This window comes from Poeciliopsis prolifica, unplaced genomic scaffold (assembly GCF_027474105.1).
Source record: "Poeciliopsis prolifica strain line A6 unplaced genomic scaffold, Auburn_PproV2 SCAFFOLD025, whole genome shotgun sequence".
In the NCBI taxonomy this organism is placed as follows: domain Eukaryota; kingdom Metazoa; phylum Chordata; class Actinopteri; order Cyprinodontiformes; family Poeciliidae; genus Poeciliopsis; species Poeciliopsis prolifica.
The window spans coordinates 2,626,885-2,650,000 of NW_026562400.1; the positions used below are offsets into that span (position 1 = coordinate 2,626,885).

General features: G+C 37.4%; 1 protein-coding gene across 8 annotated transcripts in view; it reads right to left on the reverse strand.

Annotated features, from left to right (window-relative positions):
* Nucleotides 1-23,116, reverse strand: part of cspg5a (chondroitin sulfate proteoglycan 5a) — a 48,481-nt gene that overhangs the window by 20,726 nt on the left and 4,639 nt on the right. For all 8 annotated transcript variants that reach the window (XM_055047127.1, XM_055047125.1, XM_055047122.1 and 5 more), the window contains exon 2: nucleotides 10,391-11,330. In XM_055047127.1, the coding sequence (XP_054903102.1) occupies nucleotides 10,391-11,330 (940 nt within the window). The remainder of the gene's footprint in view (nucleotides 1-10,390; nucleotides 11,331-23,116) is intronic.

Sequence of the window (23,116 nt, forward strand, 5' to 3'; positions counted from 1 at the left end):
GAACTGTGATTCTGGCACTGAGATCCACATTTGACATTCTGTTTCCAAATAATTGGGAACTTTCTCATTCGCTAGGGGCTTTGGGAGGGAAAGGGAAACTACGGGTCAAGCAGAGGGAAAGATTAAAACACTGGAAAAGATTTCACAAGGTTGACAGAGAGAAGGAGGAAAGGCTAGAGTTTGATCTCACCCGATTAGACATTTAAACAAGACAGATGGACCGTTTTCGATTTATTTATAAGGGAAAAGATGTGCCCACCACTGAGTCAGAATGAGGTAAAACTCATGGAAAATAGCTGCATAACTTAATCGGTTGCCATTGCAGAACTTCATTATTTTAGTCTTTACATCACTGGGTGGAGAACCCTCAGAAGGGGCAATGCATCAGGGTTGGGGAGGACAAGGGAAAAAATATCATGTAAACACTAGTTAAATGATACAATTTTACTGGAATTCGTAAAAAAAAAAACCTTGGCAGATTAAGCTGAGCTGTTTTTCACTGGAGAAGTCTGGATAAGGTTAGAAAGACATAAATTGAAAACCAAGATCAATATCTTGAAACTCTTTTGGCTTTGCACCAATTTTCTCTCAGAGTTAAAGCTGGTGTGTGTTCAAACCACCTTAGGGGAAATTTACATATTCACTGTCAACTGTGGTTGCACTTTGAAGGACACTGGCTTAAGCTTGTAGCTCCTAATTTGCATTAAGCTGAAGTCAATTCTGGGGAGTCAAAGAAAGGCCTGTCAGTGCAGGAAAGTCCAAACAAAACTTTTAAACTCACAGTTATTGATCTTAAATTAGGATACATTAGCAACAATATGGAAGCAGAAACAAACCAGCTTAAATATTTGGAAAAAAATCAGTTTTCACTATGCTGACAACTTTCCTTTTCAAGGTTTGAGCAAAGCATCACAAAATCTACAAACAAATTATGTTGGCCTACTTTACGGGCTTATCAAAAGTGTCCTCTAAATGAACATTTAGAGCATTTACAGCAAAGAGCATTGCTGATCAGGAAAGTGAACTTGGTACGTTCTTGCATGCAGCTTGTGACATCTGGTTAGCAAAACATAAACACCTAATTTGGCTTATTTCTGTTTGCCTGTCACATTTACATATTGTTTCCCGCCGAGCTGTCTGCGCGACTGGGCTACATCCCATCATTCCTGCTGTTTTATACACACCGAGGCTCCTAACGACGCAAATGACTCATTCAGAGGAGATCTCCGGATCCAACTATACCCAAAACCTATTTGCATAAACCTCTGGATCCCTGGAGAGCAGTCACGACACCATAAACTGCAAACTAATTACCGATTCACAGATGGGTCCCTTGTCACATTTAACTGCAACCACTCGCTGAAGCTGAAAGGGATGTTTTCAACAAAACTGCTCCGCTCATGACCCTGACAGGAAGGCAGTAAATCAGCGCTATAGAAACTCGGTTTGCTCTTAGGAGGTTAAATATGGACATAAACAACCTCTTACTGCACCAGACAATAAAAAATAAAGGTGATTGCAGGCTCTTTGTCAATCAGGAGATTATTTATTTTGCAATTACTGTGAAAAAATATATAATGTTTGGGAAACATATCAGCTGGAGAGACAAATTTTCACCAGGATTTACAACGTTCAGTGGAGAGAGAATACATCAAACAGGCTGAATATCTGGTTGGCGTGCAAATTATGAAATCAGGATACTTGTCATGACTTAACAAACAATTATCACGCAAACAATTCATTACAATATTATTATTGTAGCCTCTGATACTGTGATAATGAGGATATGTTATCAAGATTATTGCACTTTAAAAGACTCAAACTAGCTTTAGTTTGAACCATAAATAAATATGTTGATAAATTAAAGAGCCTCCTAAAAGTGTACACACCTTTGTTGAAATGCCAGGTTTTTGTGATGCTAAATTCAACATATAGCATGACATTTGACATGCTACATGTTCACATTTGACATTTGAGTTCACAGCTACAACAAGTTCTAGTGAATCTGATTACAGTGAAATGAAGTTCAGCTATCATATTAATCTCATGAGATTTGCAAAAGTAATTTTCAGAAAGGTTGCAAAGATTCAGAAGGCTCTAATTGAATAAAAGTTTCAATTAGATCCTAGTCAGGACAAGGGTTTAAAATTAACATTATTACACATTATCTATGTCACAGTGAAGGGAGTGACAAATAACTGAATAAAATACAGCACGACATGTTCTTCCTTCATTGTCTTCACAATAATAAAGGACTGTTCTCCCGAACTGGTCAAAGAGGCAGCCAAAAGACTAAATGTAATTGTGAAGATAATATCCATTATTATACACAATGGAAACTATCTTAGCATAACCACAGAAGCTAAGATCTTCTTTATTTCAGTTTTTGGGGCTACAGCCAATCAGTGCCTTAGAAAATAAAGGGCAGTCCTAGATTAGTTGCTTTGCAAATGCCAGCTTTTTACATGTCAACTACTATTGAGTGTGGCTGTTTCAGATTTTCAAGCTGCCTTTTCTTTTAAATACTTTAGATTCACTCTACAGCAAAATTCCACAAACCGGTAAATTACTAATTTGGAGCATTACTGACCCACACAGAAAAGGGGTTTTCCACTACCTGCAAAACTATCAATGCTAAACATCCAAGATGGTGGTGGTAGGATAATGCTCTGGGGATGCTCTTCTTCCATTGGAAGATTTGAGATTTTGGCAAAATGGACAAAACACATCAACAGTTGATGAACAGTAGTAATCAGGTGAAACCTTGAGGCAAAGAGAGTACAGAGCCTAGAATAGTTGAAGTTGTATCAAAATAATTTATTTATGTTTTTACATACTGATAGTTTTGCAAAACAGACTTGGTAAATGTTGTCAATTCAAGAAATGATATGCTGATAAACTTCAACAAAAGAAGACTAAATCCTGAAGTGAACAGCTTACATTTTGTATTTATTTATCATATCTGTTAATATTTTTGTTTTGCTACAATATGTAGAAAAGGTTTTAAAATAATTAACCATAATCTGACGTGACATTTTAACAGGGATATGTAAACATGCAATAGGCACTGGAAGGAGTTTTGCTCCGACGTTGTGCACTTTGCATTTGTCGTGTTGCCCTATCTGCTGACATCTTGCCTCAAAAACAAATGGCCTCTGGAGACAATGAGAGTTGAATGAAGTCATAAGAAAACATATATCTATATTATATTTTACAAAACATTTCTTGGCCTATTAGTCTCAGTAACATAATATGTTAAAACTTTAAAGAATGACAAAGCTCTATAACAGAACAAACCCAAGACCTAATAAATTCTTTCAGGATCTGTTTTTGTTCTGCAGGAAAGAAAATATTAACACTAAAATAAACTTGATATAAGTATATTAAAAGTAGATTAAGTCCATATTGGTTTTTCTTCTAAAATAAAAGAATAAAGCGTATCTAAAGTTGACAAAAGCAGAAATGCAGAACTGACCTCATTAGAGTATATTGATGCAAACCCATTTGAACAGCTGTGAAAATCTGCTTTCACATGCAAACAGGTTTACAATCTCAGCTGTGAACTTCAGAATCAAAGCTTAGATGACCTGCAGAGAGGCACACACAACCAAAAGTTGATTTCAGCAAATGTTTTTGTGCGTTGTTAGGGATGAAGTAAGTTCACAAGATCCAGCTTGGCAAAAACAAACAGTCGTTTTGCATTTGAGTGTGCGTGCTTTTGTGTGTGAGTCTGTGTGTGTCAGCCCCAGCCTTCTCAGCAGCCGTAAATCTTCCCTGTGTTTGACCTCTGACCCGTCTCCACCTCTCGATGCACTTTCACCTAAAATTGATCTCTAATACGTTCATAATCTTGCATGTGTTTTTATGACGTGAGCATGAAATCCCCCCCAAAAAATGGACACAAACGGCTGTTGCTGCTCAAAGCTTCTCTTAATTACATCAAGCTGCAACACACACGCGCGCGCCAATAAATTTGACCTGGCTTGCCTGAGTCGTTTCCATGCTGGCAAGCATTATAAGGTTCTGACTCACTCAGTTTCTCCTCCACCTCCTCTGTTTCTCTCCACTTCTTGTTGACAATTTTTTGTTCTCTTCAAAATGTTTGATCCTTCAGGCTCTTTTGCTCTGCCTTGGTTTCTTTATCTTGCTACATCTGTCTTTCTGACATATGATGGAGTCAAAAATGACCCGATTGCATTCACAAAAAGGCACTTATGAAGAAAAATCTTTAAAATAACTACCCAAACTGACTATGGACAGGTGTACAGATGAACAACAGGTGTGGGACACTGGAAACTAAGAGGGACACTGCAGGAAAATGCAAGACAGATTACAAAGTCACTCAAATCTCCCTACTTCTTTCCATGTCATACATCCTCAGTCACCCGCTCCCTCTGCTTTCCCTCTGCTTTCTCATCTCTTTCTCCGAATATGGTCCTGATTCTGCAGCGCCTGAGGAGGAAGTGGTTTATGACACTGTCAGATCACATCTGTGAGAGGGACAGAGGAGCCAGTGCCGGAGATGCCACAGATACTTTAAAGAAGAAGATCTAGCTGGAGAAACTGACCGAGGTTTAGAGCTAAAATGCTCCAAGATGAATAATGTGAAAATAAGGTCTTAAAACTGATCCAAAATGTAAATATTTTTCACTGAGTGAAGCTCACCATGTCTGCATATGATTTGTAAAATAAAAGTACGTCTTTGTTAAAATACAGAGGTGGCAACTTGTAACTCTAAATAATCCCCATTGACAGGCTCATAATTTTCCCTTAAAAGGGTTACAAATTGTTTCTTTCACATTCAAAGCAGCCTTTCTGGCTTGAGAAAAACTGTGTTTATGTTTAGCTCCGTGCACTCGGTCCAATAAAGATGAAGATGACAGATGGCTTTCTTATGGAAGAGAAGCTTCATGAAAAACTGCTCAGAAGGTTGACAGAATAAACTGAGTGAAGATGCACAGCAGTGTGCTTGGAGATGTGCAATATGGAGCAAATTAGGATAACAGACCAGAAGGAAAAAAACAAGTCGTCCAATAAATTGTCCTTTTAATTTTTGAGATAAGTCAATTTTCAAGTCATATATTGATGATAAGGCTTTTTTTCCCTTTCAAAGACCAGGTTTTCATGCCAATATTCATTTGTATTATTTCCAGCTGCAGAATCCAGTTGGTTTTAAAAGTGGTGTTGGGAGCTTACATCCTTTTTTATCACATGACAAAACAGTTTTTCTACAAAAAAAAAGGACAACTTGCCTGCTTTTATTAATCTTCTTAATTGTATACCTATTACTTAAATATTGACATAATATATTGAACTTCAAACTGCTCTGATATTTGGAAATGGTGCAACTTTCATTGCATGAGGTTGAAATTTAGAAAATGTTGAGCAAATCAAAATTGGGTAGTGTGTTATTCCTGCAGCGGTTTCTCCTGGCTTCCTTCCAGGGCAGCAGAATATCATGCATCACTTGACAGAGAATGCTTACAGCCAGAACGAGTCCAGTTTCACCCATCACTCCTAACATTTAGCCTTTAGCCCTGCAGGTTGGGCAAATCCATGCCAATGGCTATCTGGGGTAGAACAAAAGGAATATATGGAAAATAACCCTAATTAAACAGAAAAGTCATATAAAATTAAACATGTTTAGGTTGTGTTCTGTATGGTAGAATATATTAATTCTGGTATTAACATGCGTTTGTATACATAAATGACAGCTAACGGTGTATTACCTGAACTTTTCCAAAGAGAAATTTGCAACTACTTCTAAACTAATGAAGTTCAAGGTCCTGGAATTTGAAGGACAGAGTTGTGGAATGAGAGTCATCCTTAAATGTGAGGTCAGGTCATTATCATCCCCCCTCATTGTGTGTTAAGTCCCAGTTGCTTTGCATGGAGGACAAATTCCATATTTACTGCCAAAATTTCCATCCAAAAACTAGAAATAGGAGCTTTTCCAACTTATTTGATTATACCATTAAACATGAATTATTTATCATTTAAACAGTACTCTTTTAATATTATCACTATCATTTACTTTTCAATTTCACTTCCAATCTTATTGAGATTTTTTATTTCCTTTTTACATCATTATTTACTGTTTCTTTTTTTCATATTCTGTATTTATTTACCTTTTTTTTATTTCCTGGCACAATTTTTATATATATAAACATTGATGTGTTTTCTCCTGTAATATTTCCTCCTTGCATTTTATCCCATCCTGCTTCCTCCTTTGTCCATTTATTTTCCACGTGTCTTTTCTTTTTCCTTCTGTCTCTTTGAGACTTAAATTGGAAAAGAGGGAAGGAGAAATGAAGGCAAGTCTGGTGGGCCACAAATTAAGAGTCATCTTTTCTCCTACTGGTCAACTTCAAAGCTCTTTGTGCTGACAAACTATATGGATCTGTATATTGTGCAGCTCTCTATTTTACATTTCAGGTTATAACAATATTAAATCAAACTACATTGATCCTTGCACATTCATTGCAATGTGTCCCTCCATTTTATTTTAAATTCTAATCTACCTGGATAAAATTCACTCCTTCAATAAACCGACATCTGTATTTTATGTATGAAAGAGGCAATAAGGAACATGTGTTAAACTCAAAGCCCAGGGGCCAAATCTGACTCACCACAGCTTTTTATGTGGATCTCTAAAAGTGAGAAGGATGAATATATAGAAACTACAAGATGAAAGTAATGTGCTTAAACATTAACTTATCAGTCAATATTTTGTGATTCTGGCAATTCATATAAAATCAATAAATTTCTACACTTTTTCAACCTGATGCATAATTGTGAGTTTATTGCATATTTTTCACAAAAATGGTCAAAAACATTGGGTTTGGTCAATATTTAACTCCCACCTCCAGGTGGCAGTATTTCTTATTTCTACATCTGTAATCGATGTAATGGATAACAAAAGGTCACATTTACCATTTTACAGCACAAATATCGCAAAATGTCTTGCAAGTATTTCTAAATGATTGCAAAAAAAATCACAAAAACAATCGTTAAATCCTGGAGGTATTATTACATTTTCAGATGTACTTTTCAAATGGAGACACAAATATTTATTAATATTTTAACAGTTTTTCAATACATTCTGGCACAATCGGCCTTTTGAGAACACTCATGATCTTGATATAGCCCAAAATGAAAATCAGTTTTACATCCCTGCACTAAAGCATTATTTTACAAAACAGATAAAGTAAATCTACAATTAGTGTTTCAGTTTTATTTGGGACATCTACAGCAAAATTCCTAAGATGTGTTTGAGAAAAAAGTTCAAGTTTGAGGATATTTTGTTATTATATAAGAGTGGAGCGCACTGTACTAAAGAGTTACAGTGAGCTGGTGCAAGGTCAGTAAACAGCAGTTCAAACATTTATCTCATGCTAACGAAGCAGCTTAAGTTAAGCTGCAAATGCCAACAAATACAAACACACACACACAAGCACAGAACAAAATGAAAATGAGGAATAAATCAAATCAATGCTTCACATACTAACCCAAGTCACGTGTAATCCTACATGCAATCATGGCTTCGTCCACAGAGGACCATATTGGTCAGCATCTGTGCCAGTGCTCCATTGACCCATATCTTGCTCTTGCCCAGAAGTCAAATGCCTCTCAGTATCTCTCTGACTCATTGTCACTGCTACTAACTGCTGAGAGGCACCTAAAATATGCTCTAAATATCATGGACACTAGTTTGTTTTGTTATAATTACTGTATGGTTTCTGTTAAGAATAAAATATTCACTCTTTCTTTTACTCTCTGCAGTTTTCAGTGTTTTTTAGTCTTTTTTTTTACATCTTCAACACCAGTACTAATACAATATGTGTTTAAAGCCCACATTAGCTTATGATATTGAACATGCAGCTGTCAATTCCTCCAAATTATGGATTTTCTCCCATTCGTGTTCATGTGAGTTTTAGACCCATCTGCAGAAGCCAACTTTCCCTTATAACATGGAAAAATGTCTTGTTACGTATAAGTGAAATAATCTGCCAGTGGATCAAGTGCTTTTTCTGATCAATATTATAGAATTTTAATGTAATACAAGCTCCTATAATTTGCTAAAAAGTTACTTGTAAGTTAGTTTTTTTTCTTATTTTAAGAGTACTAAGATGTTTGCACTAGAAATTACATTAAAGGTACTTGCTGAGGTTTAGTGTTTTTCCAGTGTAAGCAATTAAAATTTTCCAGGTCAGAAATAGGAAATTCTAACTTTTAGGTACGTATTAAATGCACCTGGAAAGATACAGCCGGACTCACATTCATGGGAGTCAGGCTGGCAAACGGCACTCACTATATTCCTTCAGAAACTGCATAAAGCAAAAATAACCGCATAACATCAGAGCTTGGGGTTAGAAGGGCAGCCATAGGATGAAGGTCATGACCACAACAGAGGATAAATCTCTAAGTCCTGTTGTCCCCTGACTTGAGGTCCCCTGAGGTCATAAACCCTTGGCTTTGCTCTTTTATTGCTGGTAGATCTGACCTTTCAGTTATATTTATCTCTGTAGCATTTTTTTTTAATTCAATGCTTTTTGAATTTGTGAGAGAATTGTGTAAACGATGTGAACTAATTAATATCTGCATTATCTGTTCCAGTCAGGAAGCTGTTTGCCATTCTGCATAAATCTGCATGGTAATCTTTGCAGCTGCTCACTAATTGGAAATCTTCTTTCAATGATTGGTTAGTTCATCCATTGTATGATTCTGGGTTTGCATTCTAAATCATCTTTTAATCTGATAGGGCCTGTCACCGTCTTCTTTGTTTAAATATACATAGCGGTACATTAAACACAAATATATTCCGTTGGAATAACTGCATGCTTTTAAATTATTCTCAGTTCAGATTCAATGTAATTTTCTAATATTTTCAAGCTTAAACCAGTCATTTTCTAATCATATGCTGACAAAGAAAGACTTTCAGTACAGACTGTCCTTTCATCAAATGCAAATTCAGACACCAGCCCTTCAATAGTCACGATCAGGGTATTAGAAATCACTCACGGCAGATATCACCTTCACCCCCAATCTGCAGCAGCTCTAATCCTGACTCAAGACTCCACAGACACACTCTCATTGTTAAAGGTGACCTGTTCTGCTTCCTCATACATGTTAGAATAGGTCTATGGGCTTACTTTTTTGTACCAAATAATTCTCAGATAATGAGATTCCAGTCTGGTCAGTTCTGCCTATTTTGAGCTCCTTTCAGCGCGAGCTGTTTCAGGGCCTCTTCCCACTTTAAATCCAAATAAGCTGCTGCTGGCCACGCCCCCTTCTCAATGTTTATACTCGGACATGAAAATGGCTGCAAACAGATACAAAATTATACAAACATATATTTCTGAAAAGCAACAAGAATGCAGCAACTGGTCTCTCAATGCTAAGTCAACAGCAAAACATTTCTCTTTCCCAGCAGCCATTGTACAGCAAATACAGCAGAGAAACCAACTGAGCAAGTGCTGGAGCTCCACTGCTTGGGTTGCTCAAATGTGACTCAATAATTGGAAAGTTTTAGAAACAACTCATTCTCCAGACACCTAAACAATTAACTTATTACCAAAAATGAATGGATGGTGTTTTAAGTGGCTGGGTTGTGTTTCAGAAGAAGCTGAGATCCAAATGAAAGTATAAAAACCACTAGGTGTGTTGGCTAAGTGCACAGTAGAGCTGAAAGCAGTCTCTGATCACAGCATATTTATATAAATACTTCTCTTAATTTTAACCCTAGCCCTATTTTGATCTCCACAGTTGACCTTTTCACTGCAGGTTCTCTATCTGATTGGATCCTGAGGAAAGACATTTCCTAAAAGAACCCTATAGGACTGTTCATGGACAATTTGAAAACTGTTCACTTAACCCAGCAGAGACTGGGGGTGGGTAATATCTTAAATCAACTTTCTTGAGCTTTACATCATGCTATAATTATATTCCCTCATCCCAAACATACTTGGAGTGTTGCTTTCATTCTTTCATGCATATTTCTCAACCTTTCTAGGATTCCTAAATGCTTCCTTTGCACATTTCCCACTCAGCTCCTCCAATCTAGTGGCACCAGCATTAAGCAAACACCTTACATGCTCCTCATGCAAACATCTCTGTTCAACTTTCTTAAGAAAAGTTGTAAATGAGAAACATTTTTGTGGCGTTGTACTAATGGCAGAGTGTCAGAGAAGGAGCTTCTTAAAGAGACAGAGGCCTAATTTCAATGCATTAAAATGATAGATCAAATTTCTTTGAAATTATGTTTGATATCTACAGCATTTTTATACCAACTGAATGTAACAGTTTCTTGTTTATGCCTGGAAAATACACTATTCTGCCCCTTTAAAAAAGTATAAATATGTGAATAAATTAAACAAGGGGAGTTTTGTACCTGCAGAAAATCTCCTCGCCATCCAGCTGGTAGCACTGTCCTCCGTTGAGGCAATAGTTGGGCTGCATCTCACAGGCAGAGCGGCAGCTTCCATTGATCAGCTGGTAACCCACTCTGCACCCGTTAGGTGAGACGTTAGGCGCAGCGCCAGGATATGGTCCCCCAGGGATGAAGGATCCAGACCCTGGGACCCGAGGCCTGGAGCGAGCAGGAGACCCTGCAGCCTCTCTGAGGTCTTCTTCGGTCTCATAGGCATCGGTTGTGGTACTGTAGCTGTATTCGTCAACAGTGGTAGTCATGCCGTCGTCATAGGGTGTAAGGTAGTCGTAGTTTTCTGGCATTGCCCAGGAAGTTGCCTCTGCGCCTTGCAGCTCATGGGCCAGAGATGATGGAGAGGGTGGGGCGAGGTTTAGACTACGCCCACGAGAGGATGGATCAAAGAAGTCCACGTGAAGGACGTCCGGGTTGGAGGGGTTAGTGGCAGCTGCTGGCGGGGTAGCAGTGGTGGTAAGGTGGTCCAGGTCAAACATGGCAGTTTCCTTGACATGGATCCAAGGTGGGTCGGTATGTGGCAGACCCTCCTCCTCTTCATCACCTTCTTCCTCTCCTTTCACAACGTCCTCTCTGAGTGTGTTGCTAGGCAACAGAAGATCTGTCTCAGCCGAATCTGGGATGATCCGGGGCGTCGCTGCCACGCTCACTTTCTCCACCGTGGGAGCAGGAAACATGCCGCTGCTCTCGGTGTCGTCCTTGTCGCCGCGAGGCACACGACTCGCCCTCTGGGTCACGGAGCCGATCGGAGCAGATGTGGCAGAGGTGCTCATCCTGGTCACTGCTGCCATGACATCATTAACCTTTACAGCGCTGTCCTCCTTGATGACTGGAGAAGTGTTGTTGACTTTGTTGTCTGGCTCAGTAGCATTTATTCCAAGAACCATCCCTGCAAAAAGAGAAAAAGCTTTCAGTATTGTTTGCTGAATGTGTACAAAAAATAATTTTAAAAAGTTAATTTTTAACTTCAACTACATGGTTAAAGAAAAAGTAGAACAGAAGGACAGTACACTTACACGCATCCTACTTTCACTAATTGTTTTTAATTGTTTGGGATCTAACGGCACATTGCTGCAGTTTTCGGTTTCTTGCCAAATAAAAAATCTCAGCAGCTCAATGGGCGGTCTGGGTTTTGTCTGCTTCTGTTCTTAAGGATGCTTCATACATTTTTAAAAGAAGAGAGAAAACTGGAGACAATTGGAGTCACACCATGAAAGCACCCACACTCTGCGCCTATAAAGCTGTGCTGTTGGGACGAGCAGAAAACAAAGTCCTGCACCATACAGAAAAAGAAGCTGCCTGGATGGCGATGTTTGCCAATTTAGAGGTCCACTATAGCCCACCACATCATTAGAGATGCACTAAGATATCAGAGATTGTTCTTTGACCAAACCACAAGTAAGAACTGACAGTTTGCAGTGTGGAAGCTGTTACTGCGAGGAAGAATCAGTTACTGATTTTTGTTATCAGTTGTATTTAGATTTAAGGAGGCATTTGAAAAAGAAACTGTACCCTCTATGATAAGTACAAACATGTATGTAGTTTACTTATGCTGCAAGCAAGTGACAATGAGAGAGCAAGAATTTCACCAGATAACAGGAAGCCAGAATGAAAAACAGCAAAGTTGTTTCTTTTTTACCATTTTATCTTTCAGTCTCTGTCTGTTATGCATCAGGTTGGATGTGGAAACTGCTAATGTGAAGAGTTTCCATAATCACTTTGTCTTTGTTTTATATAATGCTTAATTATTTATTTTTTGCCATGAGTGGTAATTAAATATTTATAATTGATGATTGCTCATGGCAGGAAAGCCAGAAAAAGGTATTTGTTTGCTCATAAAAAGAATTAGTCAAAAATGTGTTATGTCAAATCTAAAAACTACAAAATCTGTCACAAAATTACGTGAAACTTTGTTATACAATAATAATAAGAATAAGAATACAAATGCAACCCTTACACCATCAAAATCTCTGACTTTCATCTAAAAATTCATAGTCAAATTTTCCCAAGAACTAAAAAAACTGAAAGATTAACAATATCTGACACCAGTCTGCAGGTACAAAAGGTACTGACAAATAATTATAAGTGAAAAATGAAATCTGGAAACCAGAAGCTTAAAATAAAGGAAATATTCCAATATAAACATCATCTTGTACTTGTTCTAACAAAACACATGAAAAAACATCTTTAAATAGCATACAAACAAAATTTCAGTCATTTACTACATAAGTCTGATTCTTAAACCATCATGCAAAATTCATGGTGGTTTAGTATTTTTTTAATAATGGTAAAAAAGAAAAACATTAGCATTTTTTTCATAATCTCCAATTAGAAAACAAGTCTAAAATCTGAACATGAAAAACAAAACAACAAAAATAAGAGTAATTTCACATAAAACTACAACTTAAATATTACAGGAAACTGTTATGTCATTCGATGTGAATCTGGTCTGCCACACTGTTACTTCATGCTTTAAACTCTTGCGGATTACAAAATCAGCAGGCATCTGGGGGATGAAACAAATTAAAATGACACACAATTGGCTGTATCCTCCAGTTGATTACTTCATCTGAGGGCGGCTTGGGGACCCATGCAAAAAAAAAAAAAAAAAAAAAAAAAAGCAGCTTTTGGGGTTGCTCCCATTTCTGGATTAAAGGAATAATTCTCTAATGTACTTCAATGGCTTGTATGTGGGATTAGGGATTACTGGTTTGAAGAGGGAATGGATTTTGGGGTTCACTGTAGGGGTGGGGGCTGATGATCTCAGAACGACTCAGACAAAACAATGTCTGGACAGATGTAGGAAAGCTGTAACCTAAATAAGTAAAGATAACACCAAATAACTTGATCATCAACAGATATAACTGTAACAATGCTGCTTCTAACTCATAATACCAGGACTGACTGTAAATGTATCTGTAAATGGGTGTTTTCACAAGTCATAGTCCAGTCAGAATTGCAGCGTAACTCAGCTGGCACTGTTTGCTTTCACACTGCACTGTGTCAAACAAATCAAATCCTTAGAAAGACCTGTTTCCCAATTTGTTCAGTGGTTGTGCTTCACCAAGAACCACTGAAGGAAACAACATAAAAATCTCAGAAAGAGACATGAGAGCAACTTCCTTCCTCCTGAAATACAAAGAAAAATAGAGTCAGATTTTAGAGGATTTGAGATATTTCTCCCGCTGGAGCAACTTTGGTTGTATTTACCCAGAATGCTCTGGTTTTGGAGCATCTGCTTGACGTTCACAACCAGACCAGAGTTTATGTCAACTGATTTAAAATCTAGGTTTGTAGGCAGACAAGAGTTGGCCTTTTTGATCCAATTCATGGTTTGATCCACCTCAGTTAGCTACACATTTAACCAAATCAGAGTTTGATTGGAGATTCACATTTCCTGAAATGAACCATTCGTTCTAGGCAAACATACTGAAGTTCGATTAAAGTGGACTAAGGAGAGTTGGTGTGAATGCACTCTTAATGTCAACATGAAGTCAGTTAAAAAATAAATCAACAGAGAAGTTCAGACAACTCACCAGTCCATCATAGGTGCATGTTGTGTGCCTAGATGGCCCAATCTGGAGGAATATTGGCTAATAAACATGTTATCTGGACAGAATACTGAGCTAATCCCTTGCAGTTGTTGTTATTAAGATCAGCAGAATCAGATTAGTCAAGGGTGATGATGAGGAATAAATCACTGGTAGTTTCTGTTTTTGTTTTGTTTTTTATTTTATGGTTAACCTCAGTTAGCAAAACCTCTTCATTTGTTCTAATGAAGACATAAAAAAAAAAAATGTTTGTATTTGAGACACACCAATTTACCAAGCTACACATTTAACAGCCAATAAACCTATTTGGATTTTGTGGTTTTTATATTAATCATCTGGAGGATCTTTGAACACTTTTATTTATTTGTGAACATTCTGTACACATCTCAGCAGGAATTATTTACCTACACTGGCAAGAAAATAAAATCAAGGACCTCCTGTGAGTTGGCTTTAAACATCAATTTGTAGGTTTATAGATTTTTTTTTCCACCATGCTGAGCTAATCAGGTTCTTGTGCTCAGAGGGTAGAAACTCTGTGAACAGCCTTGCTCTGGATGTTGACTCCTGTACCCATTTAGCTCCAAATTTATCTGCCTAAAACGAGGCTATATTTAAATTCAGCAGTTAACGTTTCTCTATTTAACCTTTTTGAAACACAAACTGCCAAAAAAGTCATATAATTTGTCTTGTGTGACTGACTGGCTCAGCCTTCATTTTATGTACTTATTTATTTTTTGCCAATTCCACTCAGGGGCTGGATTTATGCAAAAATAAACATCTACAGAAAGGTCCATTGGGAATGTTTACTTTGAGCAAATATAAGCCTAATTTTAGGCTACATATTAATAACTTGAAGTTTTTTTCTGTGTTGGTGAAACCCAAAACTGCTTGTATTGTTGTTCATCAAGGGACTTAAACTTATGTTTAACCCAGGTTTTATAGTAAACACTGTAGTGAGTCTGGCTACCTTCTAGTGTCAAGACAGATTTGGTCAAAAAATAAGGAAAGTTGGATATTATTTCAGCAATTCGCTTTTTTAACTTGGCACAATGGACTCAATCCAACTCAGGTAAAAAAAAAAAGTGGACAGAGTGCAACAAAAAACTTATAACAACATTTTTCTACACTAACTGTTCCAACTTCATTATTCAATGTCTAAAAAACAGAAAACTTGTTATGTCTATGTTAATAGCTTAATTTCTGTCTGTAATGAAATCTGTTGTATTTATATTGTATTATTTTTATGCTAATCTGATGGTTAGCATAAAAAAGATCATTACGCCCACAAAATAAACCATCCAACGTGTGAGCAAAAGTAAAAATTAGGAGTTCCTGTTTCAGATTGGTGAAAAGTAACCAGTGGTTGGGGCTTTAAGCCCATCATCATCTCCTGCTGTGAGATGCAAATGCACTGCTGGTCCCATAAGAAGCTTTGTTTGATAACCTCCTCCTAATAGCATATGTGAGGATCATTGCTGACTGCTATTAAGTTTAGTTTTGATAATATGCAACTTACTGGGTACAACCTTCTTTGAAGTTATGAATGCATGTTCTGGAGACAATGATGTGGAAAAACAAAACCAGCAAAACATTTTGAGCCTCTTAAACTGATTTATTTTCCATTTCCCCATGCCACTCACAAGTTATAGTCTATTTAGCCAAGTTTATTTCTATATCCCATTTCAGCAACAAGACAATTAAAGAGCTGTTCATCATAAAAACACAACACAGTCAGCAATTATGAAGCAAGCAATAATCATCACATTTTGTCAAATTCCATCATCAAAATTAGCAAATTATGTCATTTTTAGATGGCAAAGTGACGTAACAACCTAACAAAAATGTCACTCATAAAAGATAAAGCAATGACAAATATCTTATATCTAGGTTCTATAAAATGAACATGTGGTCCACCATGAATTTTTTGATAATTATTGAGTCAGCAAGTAATATATTTTATTACTACTCCTTTTCAAACAGAAAAGTAGTAGTAAACTAATTATTTTGTTCTTGCCTTTGTATGCACATGTTTTCTCTGTCCTACTGAGTGCTTGTTTTGTTATATCTTTAAAAAACGGGTTTAACCCTCTCAGGCTCAAATTACTTGCAAAGACTGGCTAAGTTGTTGCAAATCTGCAACAGCTGCCTGGAGAGGGTTAAAACTCAAATAAAATCAAAAATCATCAAGAAATTGAAACAAAAATCCTAGGAATTTATAGTTATGTCTTAAGGAAGATCTTGGTCAATGTCTTGTCTAAAATATCATCTCTACATTAGCATGTAACTACTTGCTTGTTGTTACTATCATCATCATCTGTGCAAAAATGATTGAGTTTAAAAAAATTTGAGTCTATTGAAAATATCTTGAGTTCAATTTGATGTTAATCCATCCAGCAGTCTCACAATCCACTGCTTAATGCATCAACTGAGCAGCCAGGAGATAAAACAGACAAACATATTATTTCTAACTCTAACATATAAATACAACTTTATCAGTCAAAACATGATAGGGTTTCCATCAGAAACTGAACATCAAAGCCAAAAAAAGTTCTGGAGTCATTCCACTTCTTCTCCTTATGCTGCAACTAGAACCAGTTAGACGAGTGCAAAACTACTAGGGATTGTAAGTTAGTATAGGAAAGACTCCCATACATTAGAGAGTGATGACAGATTATGATGGGAAGAGGTGGAGATGAGCAATGGGGAGAAGAGGAACATAATGACACAGAGACAGCAAAGAATAGAGACAGAAAGATAAAGAGAGGGAGTAAGTGACATTTGCTGTGATTGATGGGAAAAGATGGTGAAAGAGACTGACTGGAGAAGGCAGAAAGAAGAGGAGTCCTTCATGGCCTCTGATAGACTTTCTGACTTTAGCTTTCACTGTGACAGTCTGTCAGCTGTCAGGAATGAATCATACCCCAGAGATCTTTTATCTGCACTCAGAAGACACATTCCCTCAGTTTGATTAAATTACAGCACCATCCTGGTTCAAAGAGTAACTGTTATTCAGAGACGCTGTTTTTTTGTCTGGACTCCTTTGACTTTTGTAGACACATAAGGAAAATCCTATCACATCTGGATTCCCAAAACAACACAAATCAGGCTCTATTATATCAACAAACAGGTTTTTATGCAAGTTTGACTTGAATCCAGGACTTTTTCTCTTTTCATTTTGGGAAATTGCAAAATCCAAAATCCAACAGCAATTGTTTCAATTGGTGTTGTGTTGATTGTAAGATATAAATTGAACCCAGTCTCAGCATGAAAATGTCCTCTGATTTTTACTTTACATCTTTGTTGGTCCTACTGTGTTTTTTGTTTCATTTACGTATTTTTTTATACTTACATCTGACCAGCTAGCAACAAAAGGAGTGACTGTAATTACATCTTTCCATCCTAAGATAATACGCAAATGAATCTTGATGTATTTTACTGACCATCAGTTTTCTTCTTATATGAGACAACACAGTAATATTAATAGGCATTATTGAATGAAACATGTTGAGTACAGAGACAGGAAAATATCCATTCACAATAAAGAAGTAATGTCTGTAAAACTATCTGAAAACATTCACAAGCCCACAGGAATAATGTTGATTCAACACACACATCCCACCTGGGTGGACTGATTGCCTAAGGATCTTCTGCATGTTGTTTAATCTCCTCTGTGCTTTCAACAGAGTCGAGCTTGTTTACAAAGCACAGGAGATCAGAGCTCAGGTACTTTTTTTGAGAACACAGTGGTGTCGTTCTGCCAGAACCCTCACAGTGCATCACTGAACTGAGCTCCAATTAAGTGGAGCTGTCTCCATTTCAACACCTCGTTAGCTTAATTGGATTAACAAAGAGAAACTTTTTTGACGGCCAGCCGATTTTAGAGCAGCATGGTGGCTCTCTGACACACTAAGGTATTTCCTGCAGCATGTGGGTGGTTTACCTTTCTGACCTTATGGTACATTGTGGTTAAAGTATAAAATATGCAGCACAGACTTTTGTGCTATTGTGAAAAGTTCAAGTTGCAGTTGGAAAGACAACCTAACCTTAGACGAAGTCAAGACCAAAGACAAAAGTACAAGTGCATAAAGGTGATTTTGAACATGGTTGTTTGTGCCAGATGAGCTTATTTGATGTTTATAAAAACTGCTGGGATTTTCACCCACAAACAAAAAATGCCCACTTTGAATGTATTTTTGGATATCACTACCTGTAACGTGTTTCTGCTAGAAAAACTACAGCCTGAGATGCGGCAACACGACTTGGGAACACTGTAGACACACAGGTCCGTCTCCGCACTAGGAATGATGTGGGTCTTCTGCCCAATTGGTTGCTATGGAACAAGCGAACTTGACCTGAATCGAAATGATTCTGAATTTCAGACTTTGGACTCTGGCTGGGACTGTACCAGACAGGATCAGAACCAAAAAAAGACAAAGCAGACTGAATGAAAGATTCTCTGTTTGTTCTCCTCCCACCTGAATGAGACAAGAGGATGGTGTTATATAAGGAGATTCCTCACACTGTTTGCTTTGTGTTGTCTTTCTGCCAGCATAACCCAGTGATTAGGGTGGCTTCCAGCTCCTTTGGTGAAGGGTGTGGATCATTATAATGTTAAGAGCTTAGCTGCCCCTAATTGTGTGTGAGTGTGTGCCAGAGTGACTGTTTGGGGGTAATGGCTTCTCAAGGCCAAGGGGTGGCAATCCGCCGACCCTCCCCTGGCTTTTTATTTAACCCAAATCATTTTCGAAAGGGAATCCACTAAACCTCTCTCAGACCCGAGGCACTCTGATTGGCCATGACAAACTGTAAAGAGGAAGCTGATTGGTGGTGACAGTTGGGGTCCTCTGGCCAGCTTGGTGACCCAGACTGTGGAGACGGGGGAAAGGTCAGCCAGTTGGCGACAAACAAACAAAAGATCACAGGCTCATGCAGAAACAACATGGCATTTCTAGGTGAGGAAACGTTTTAATGTTCTGAACCATTTAATGTGTAAATCCTCGTGGCAAACCCACCAGTAACGTGTTTTCTGATAAAAAATAATTGTTGAGTAATTCTGGTTTAACCTAAATTTCCAAATAAAAATAATGGAACAAAAACTTGTGGAACAAAAGTCAATTCCTAAACATTAATCAAAATAAGTATTAGTTCCACTGGCAGATTATTTCACTTGTATAGGAAAAATATCTTATTATTAGTGAAAAAATATGGCAGTGAAACTATCAATATTTAAGGATTATTGACAAACTGTTATGTCAAAATGAAAAGCAATTTACAGGTTAGTTTTGTCTTATTTCAAATGTAAGTTTATATTGATGGTTGGAAACTTGAGCAGACCACAAACATGTCAAGAAAACCAGATGAGAATAAAAGCCTCTTTATCCCATTGAGATGGATTTTAGCTACAAACACCTAAACCTCAAGAGAACCACACATGCATCCTCATCATTTTTCCACATTCACTCAGTCTAATGAATAGCTCTCGAAGCTGCTTTATCTTTACTCAACGCTGCTCATTAACGTTGACATAAAGAAGAAATGTGCAGGTCGGCATTTGGCAGCGAGTCTGACTCTAACACATTTTCTCCGTCTCATACCGGATCTCTCTTTCCTTCTCTTCATCTGTTATCTGTGCCTCCTCTTTCCTCTTCATTATTTTTGAAAATCCCTCCACTTTTCCCTTTTCCTAAGTTTCTCTCTCCATTAGCGCTTGTTCTCCGATGCTCCAGCATCTGCTTTTTTCTCACTGCCTGCGACATAAGAGCTTTCATTTCTGACTCCACAGGTGGTGGGATGGAGACGGGATGTGTCGCCATAGAAACAATGCTGGCCTCATTGGAGCTGATGGGGGCGGCTCTGTAAACTCAAGATCTACAGATGACGCTCACAGATGGAGTCAAGCACCAGAGAATAATGTGTTTACCTCTAAATAATTATGGTTTGTGTGAAATGGAAAGTATGACGCTATGTCTTTGGATCTCTGCTTGCTCATAAAAGATGATACTTTCTCTGCCCGTTTATATGCAATTATTCACGTTATAGATGGCAATCCCCATGACAACAGCGGTTTATATGGTCTGGCAAAGCAGCTTTCTATTGCATCAAAAAGCTCATCTTTGTTGCTCTCCACTTTACTGCCGCAGGTGTGTCTGAACAAAACCTTCAAAGAATGACCTTAAAAGCAACAGATGTGTGCTAACAATATATACATATTTACATTTACAAGATTTCTTTCTTCACGTTGTGAAGCTTTACATAAAAAGCTGGCTATAATAGAAAATAAAATCTAAATCTCATCATATTGCAGGACAGTTTTTTCTTTAAAGCAGGAAAATCCAAACTATAATATACATTTAAAATTAATGTAAAGATGTAAGATATAAAATAAAATCTACACAACAGACCAAACTTGGTTGTGCTTTGTATAATTTTGTATTATTAATGTTCTTCTGCAGATCGTACTGAAGAATCTGAATCAACGTCTTGTTTTCTGGACCAACCGGCTCTTATCAAGCATGTCAGGCAAGTAAACGCATTTGCAGTTAGTTGTGTTACCACCTGTCTTTGGTTAAAATAGGTCATGCATGTAAATCATGCCCACTCTTGGTCATGTTAAACACAAAACATTATATGCATACACAACACCATATAGGACTAAATGCTGCACCCTTATACTTTTTCTATCACTCAACAAGCGTCTGGTGTTATTCTCTCTGGTCACATGTTATTTAAAATGGTTCATTCATTCACATGGCCCTGGCTTTGAAACTTAGCCCACAAATTTTTAACAGGGTTGAGGTTGGGACTTTCAAGACCATTCCAGATGCTTGAAGTTAGCCAGTTTATGCATTCTAAAGCAGTGATGCAATTTGTTTATCGTTGCCAAAACATCCAGCTACGTCCAGTTTTCAGACTTTTCTAGCTCAACAGAAACAAAACTGAAGTCATCACCTTTGGTCTTGAGAAGAAACATCAAGATTCAGTCTACAGCTTCAGTTATGAAAACCAGAAACTTATGATTAGGTATATAATTGCTTGACCATTGAAAACAGTTAACATAAGTTGCAAATAATAATAATAATAATAATAATAATAATAATAATAATAATATGAGGTACATGCTATGATGAGCCTGGTATGGCTATCCCATTAAGTTTTAGTAGTTGAACTTTGGACATCTGTGAAACATTTATCTACATTAGAATGAAAACACATTTGTTGTGTCGTCTATTATGAAACAAAAAAAAGTAGCGGGAGAACTATAGTGCAGTTTGAAAAGCTCATTTTAATTGTATTTGCTAATTGGTATATTTACATAACGAGAACCTTCAAATGCCAGAGTAGAAGCAGTTTCTATGTTGTTGTCTGAATGAGGATAACAGTGCCTTCAGCAAACCAAACCTACACGTCTGACTGACTATGTGTTAAATGTGGTTTGTTGCCGTGACAGGTGTTTGTGTGAGTCTGTGTTCATAGACGACTGTGATGAGCGAGCTGAATGCTAATGTGACAGTCTGCAGCGGAGGAGAGCGGGCGGGCGCCGCCAGACGAGGAGAGTGAAGCATGTGCACGAGCATGAACTCAATGACTCGCTTCAACAAGGACACACAGGCAGTGCAGCATCTGATGAATTAAATAAAAGTCTTCCTTAGACGAGGGAAAAAGATGGCACATGAACACGGAGAAGAATGTGCATTGAAACATTTAAACTGATAAGATTTGCATTTTGCATATTTTTTGACATTTTTTATCCCATTACCATAAACACTCACTTCCCGTATAACACAGAAACATGTAAATTACCAGTGAAGGGCATCGAGAGTTTGAGAACAATGCCAACTCAGCACTGCTAAAAAAGCACATCCATAATGTTTCATCTGTTAGACGGAAGCACAAAGCTGTCAAGATGCTCATGAAACTCTTTGAAGGTTATTTCATGACTTTTTTCTGCTCCAAACAACAATGAAAAAGGTCCTAGGTCCACCAGGAAGGACAGGCAACAAAAATAAAAGTTACACGTACGAATCAAAGTACCAAAAACAAATAACACACCTACATGCTGCGGGAAATACAAATACGCATAAGAAGACTTAAAATTGGACTCTTAAACCGCAGTATTTATGAACACATCATTGATAATGATGTTTTATTTTCAGGTTACGTCATCAGCATTTCTGTGTTATCAAAATCCTCGGGTTGTGAACCTGTAAATCTCTGACTCAAAGGTTGTTTTGAGCAACAACCTCATCAATTTACATACAAAGCATTACATAAGCAGCCGTCAATGAACATTAGCAGCCTGAAATGTTGCAGAAATGCCAGCTGTGGGTGGTAATTCATAGGTGCAGGACAAGGAAAAACAAGTGTAGGTGGATTCTGTTAGTTCTGCAGCATTGACTCAGTGTCTCAGTGTTTTGAGTGGATCTCCTGTATAAAGTAAGGCCAGATGAGGAGCACAGAGAAGGAGGTACTTAAGGTTAGAACAAGGCAGCCATGCAAGTCATAAAGCTGGTGGATTTTTTTCAACAAGAAAAATATTCATATTGATCATTAAGTTTACCTGGTTCACATTAACAATATATTGGTAGACTAGATAAATCTCACAATAAAAAAGCATCTAAATTTCCTGCTAGATCAGTTGTTTTGGTTGTTTAGTCACTAGAGCGAGTACTTTCTTTTTTAATTCATCACTCAATGTATTTTTACCAGAACAGCAATATTCTCTTTCTCAATTAAAAGTCAAATCAAGTTGGGTTTTTACTAATGAATCTGACAACAAGTCTCACTGCTGGAACTTTGCCATTTTCAAAATACTTAAGAAATAATAAGTTTTATACAACAAATAACAGCACAAAGTAGGTGGTAAGATCTCAATATGAAAAACATCTGACTCCAGTTGAAAGATTTAAGAACAGCCTAGAAAAGAAGTCAGTATGAAAATGGGATCTGAAGCACAACAGCAACTCCGTTTCTGAGTGGCTCAAAAGAAAACTAAATGTTTTGGAGTGGCCCAGTCAAAGTCCAGCCTAAATCCAATTGTGATGCTGTTGAATAAATTTTAACTTCCCATACATGCTCAAACACGCTTTGTTGTGGTTGAATTAAAGCAATTCTGTCAAGCAGAGTG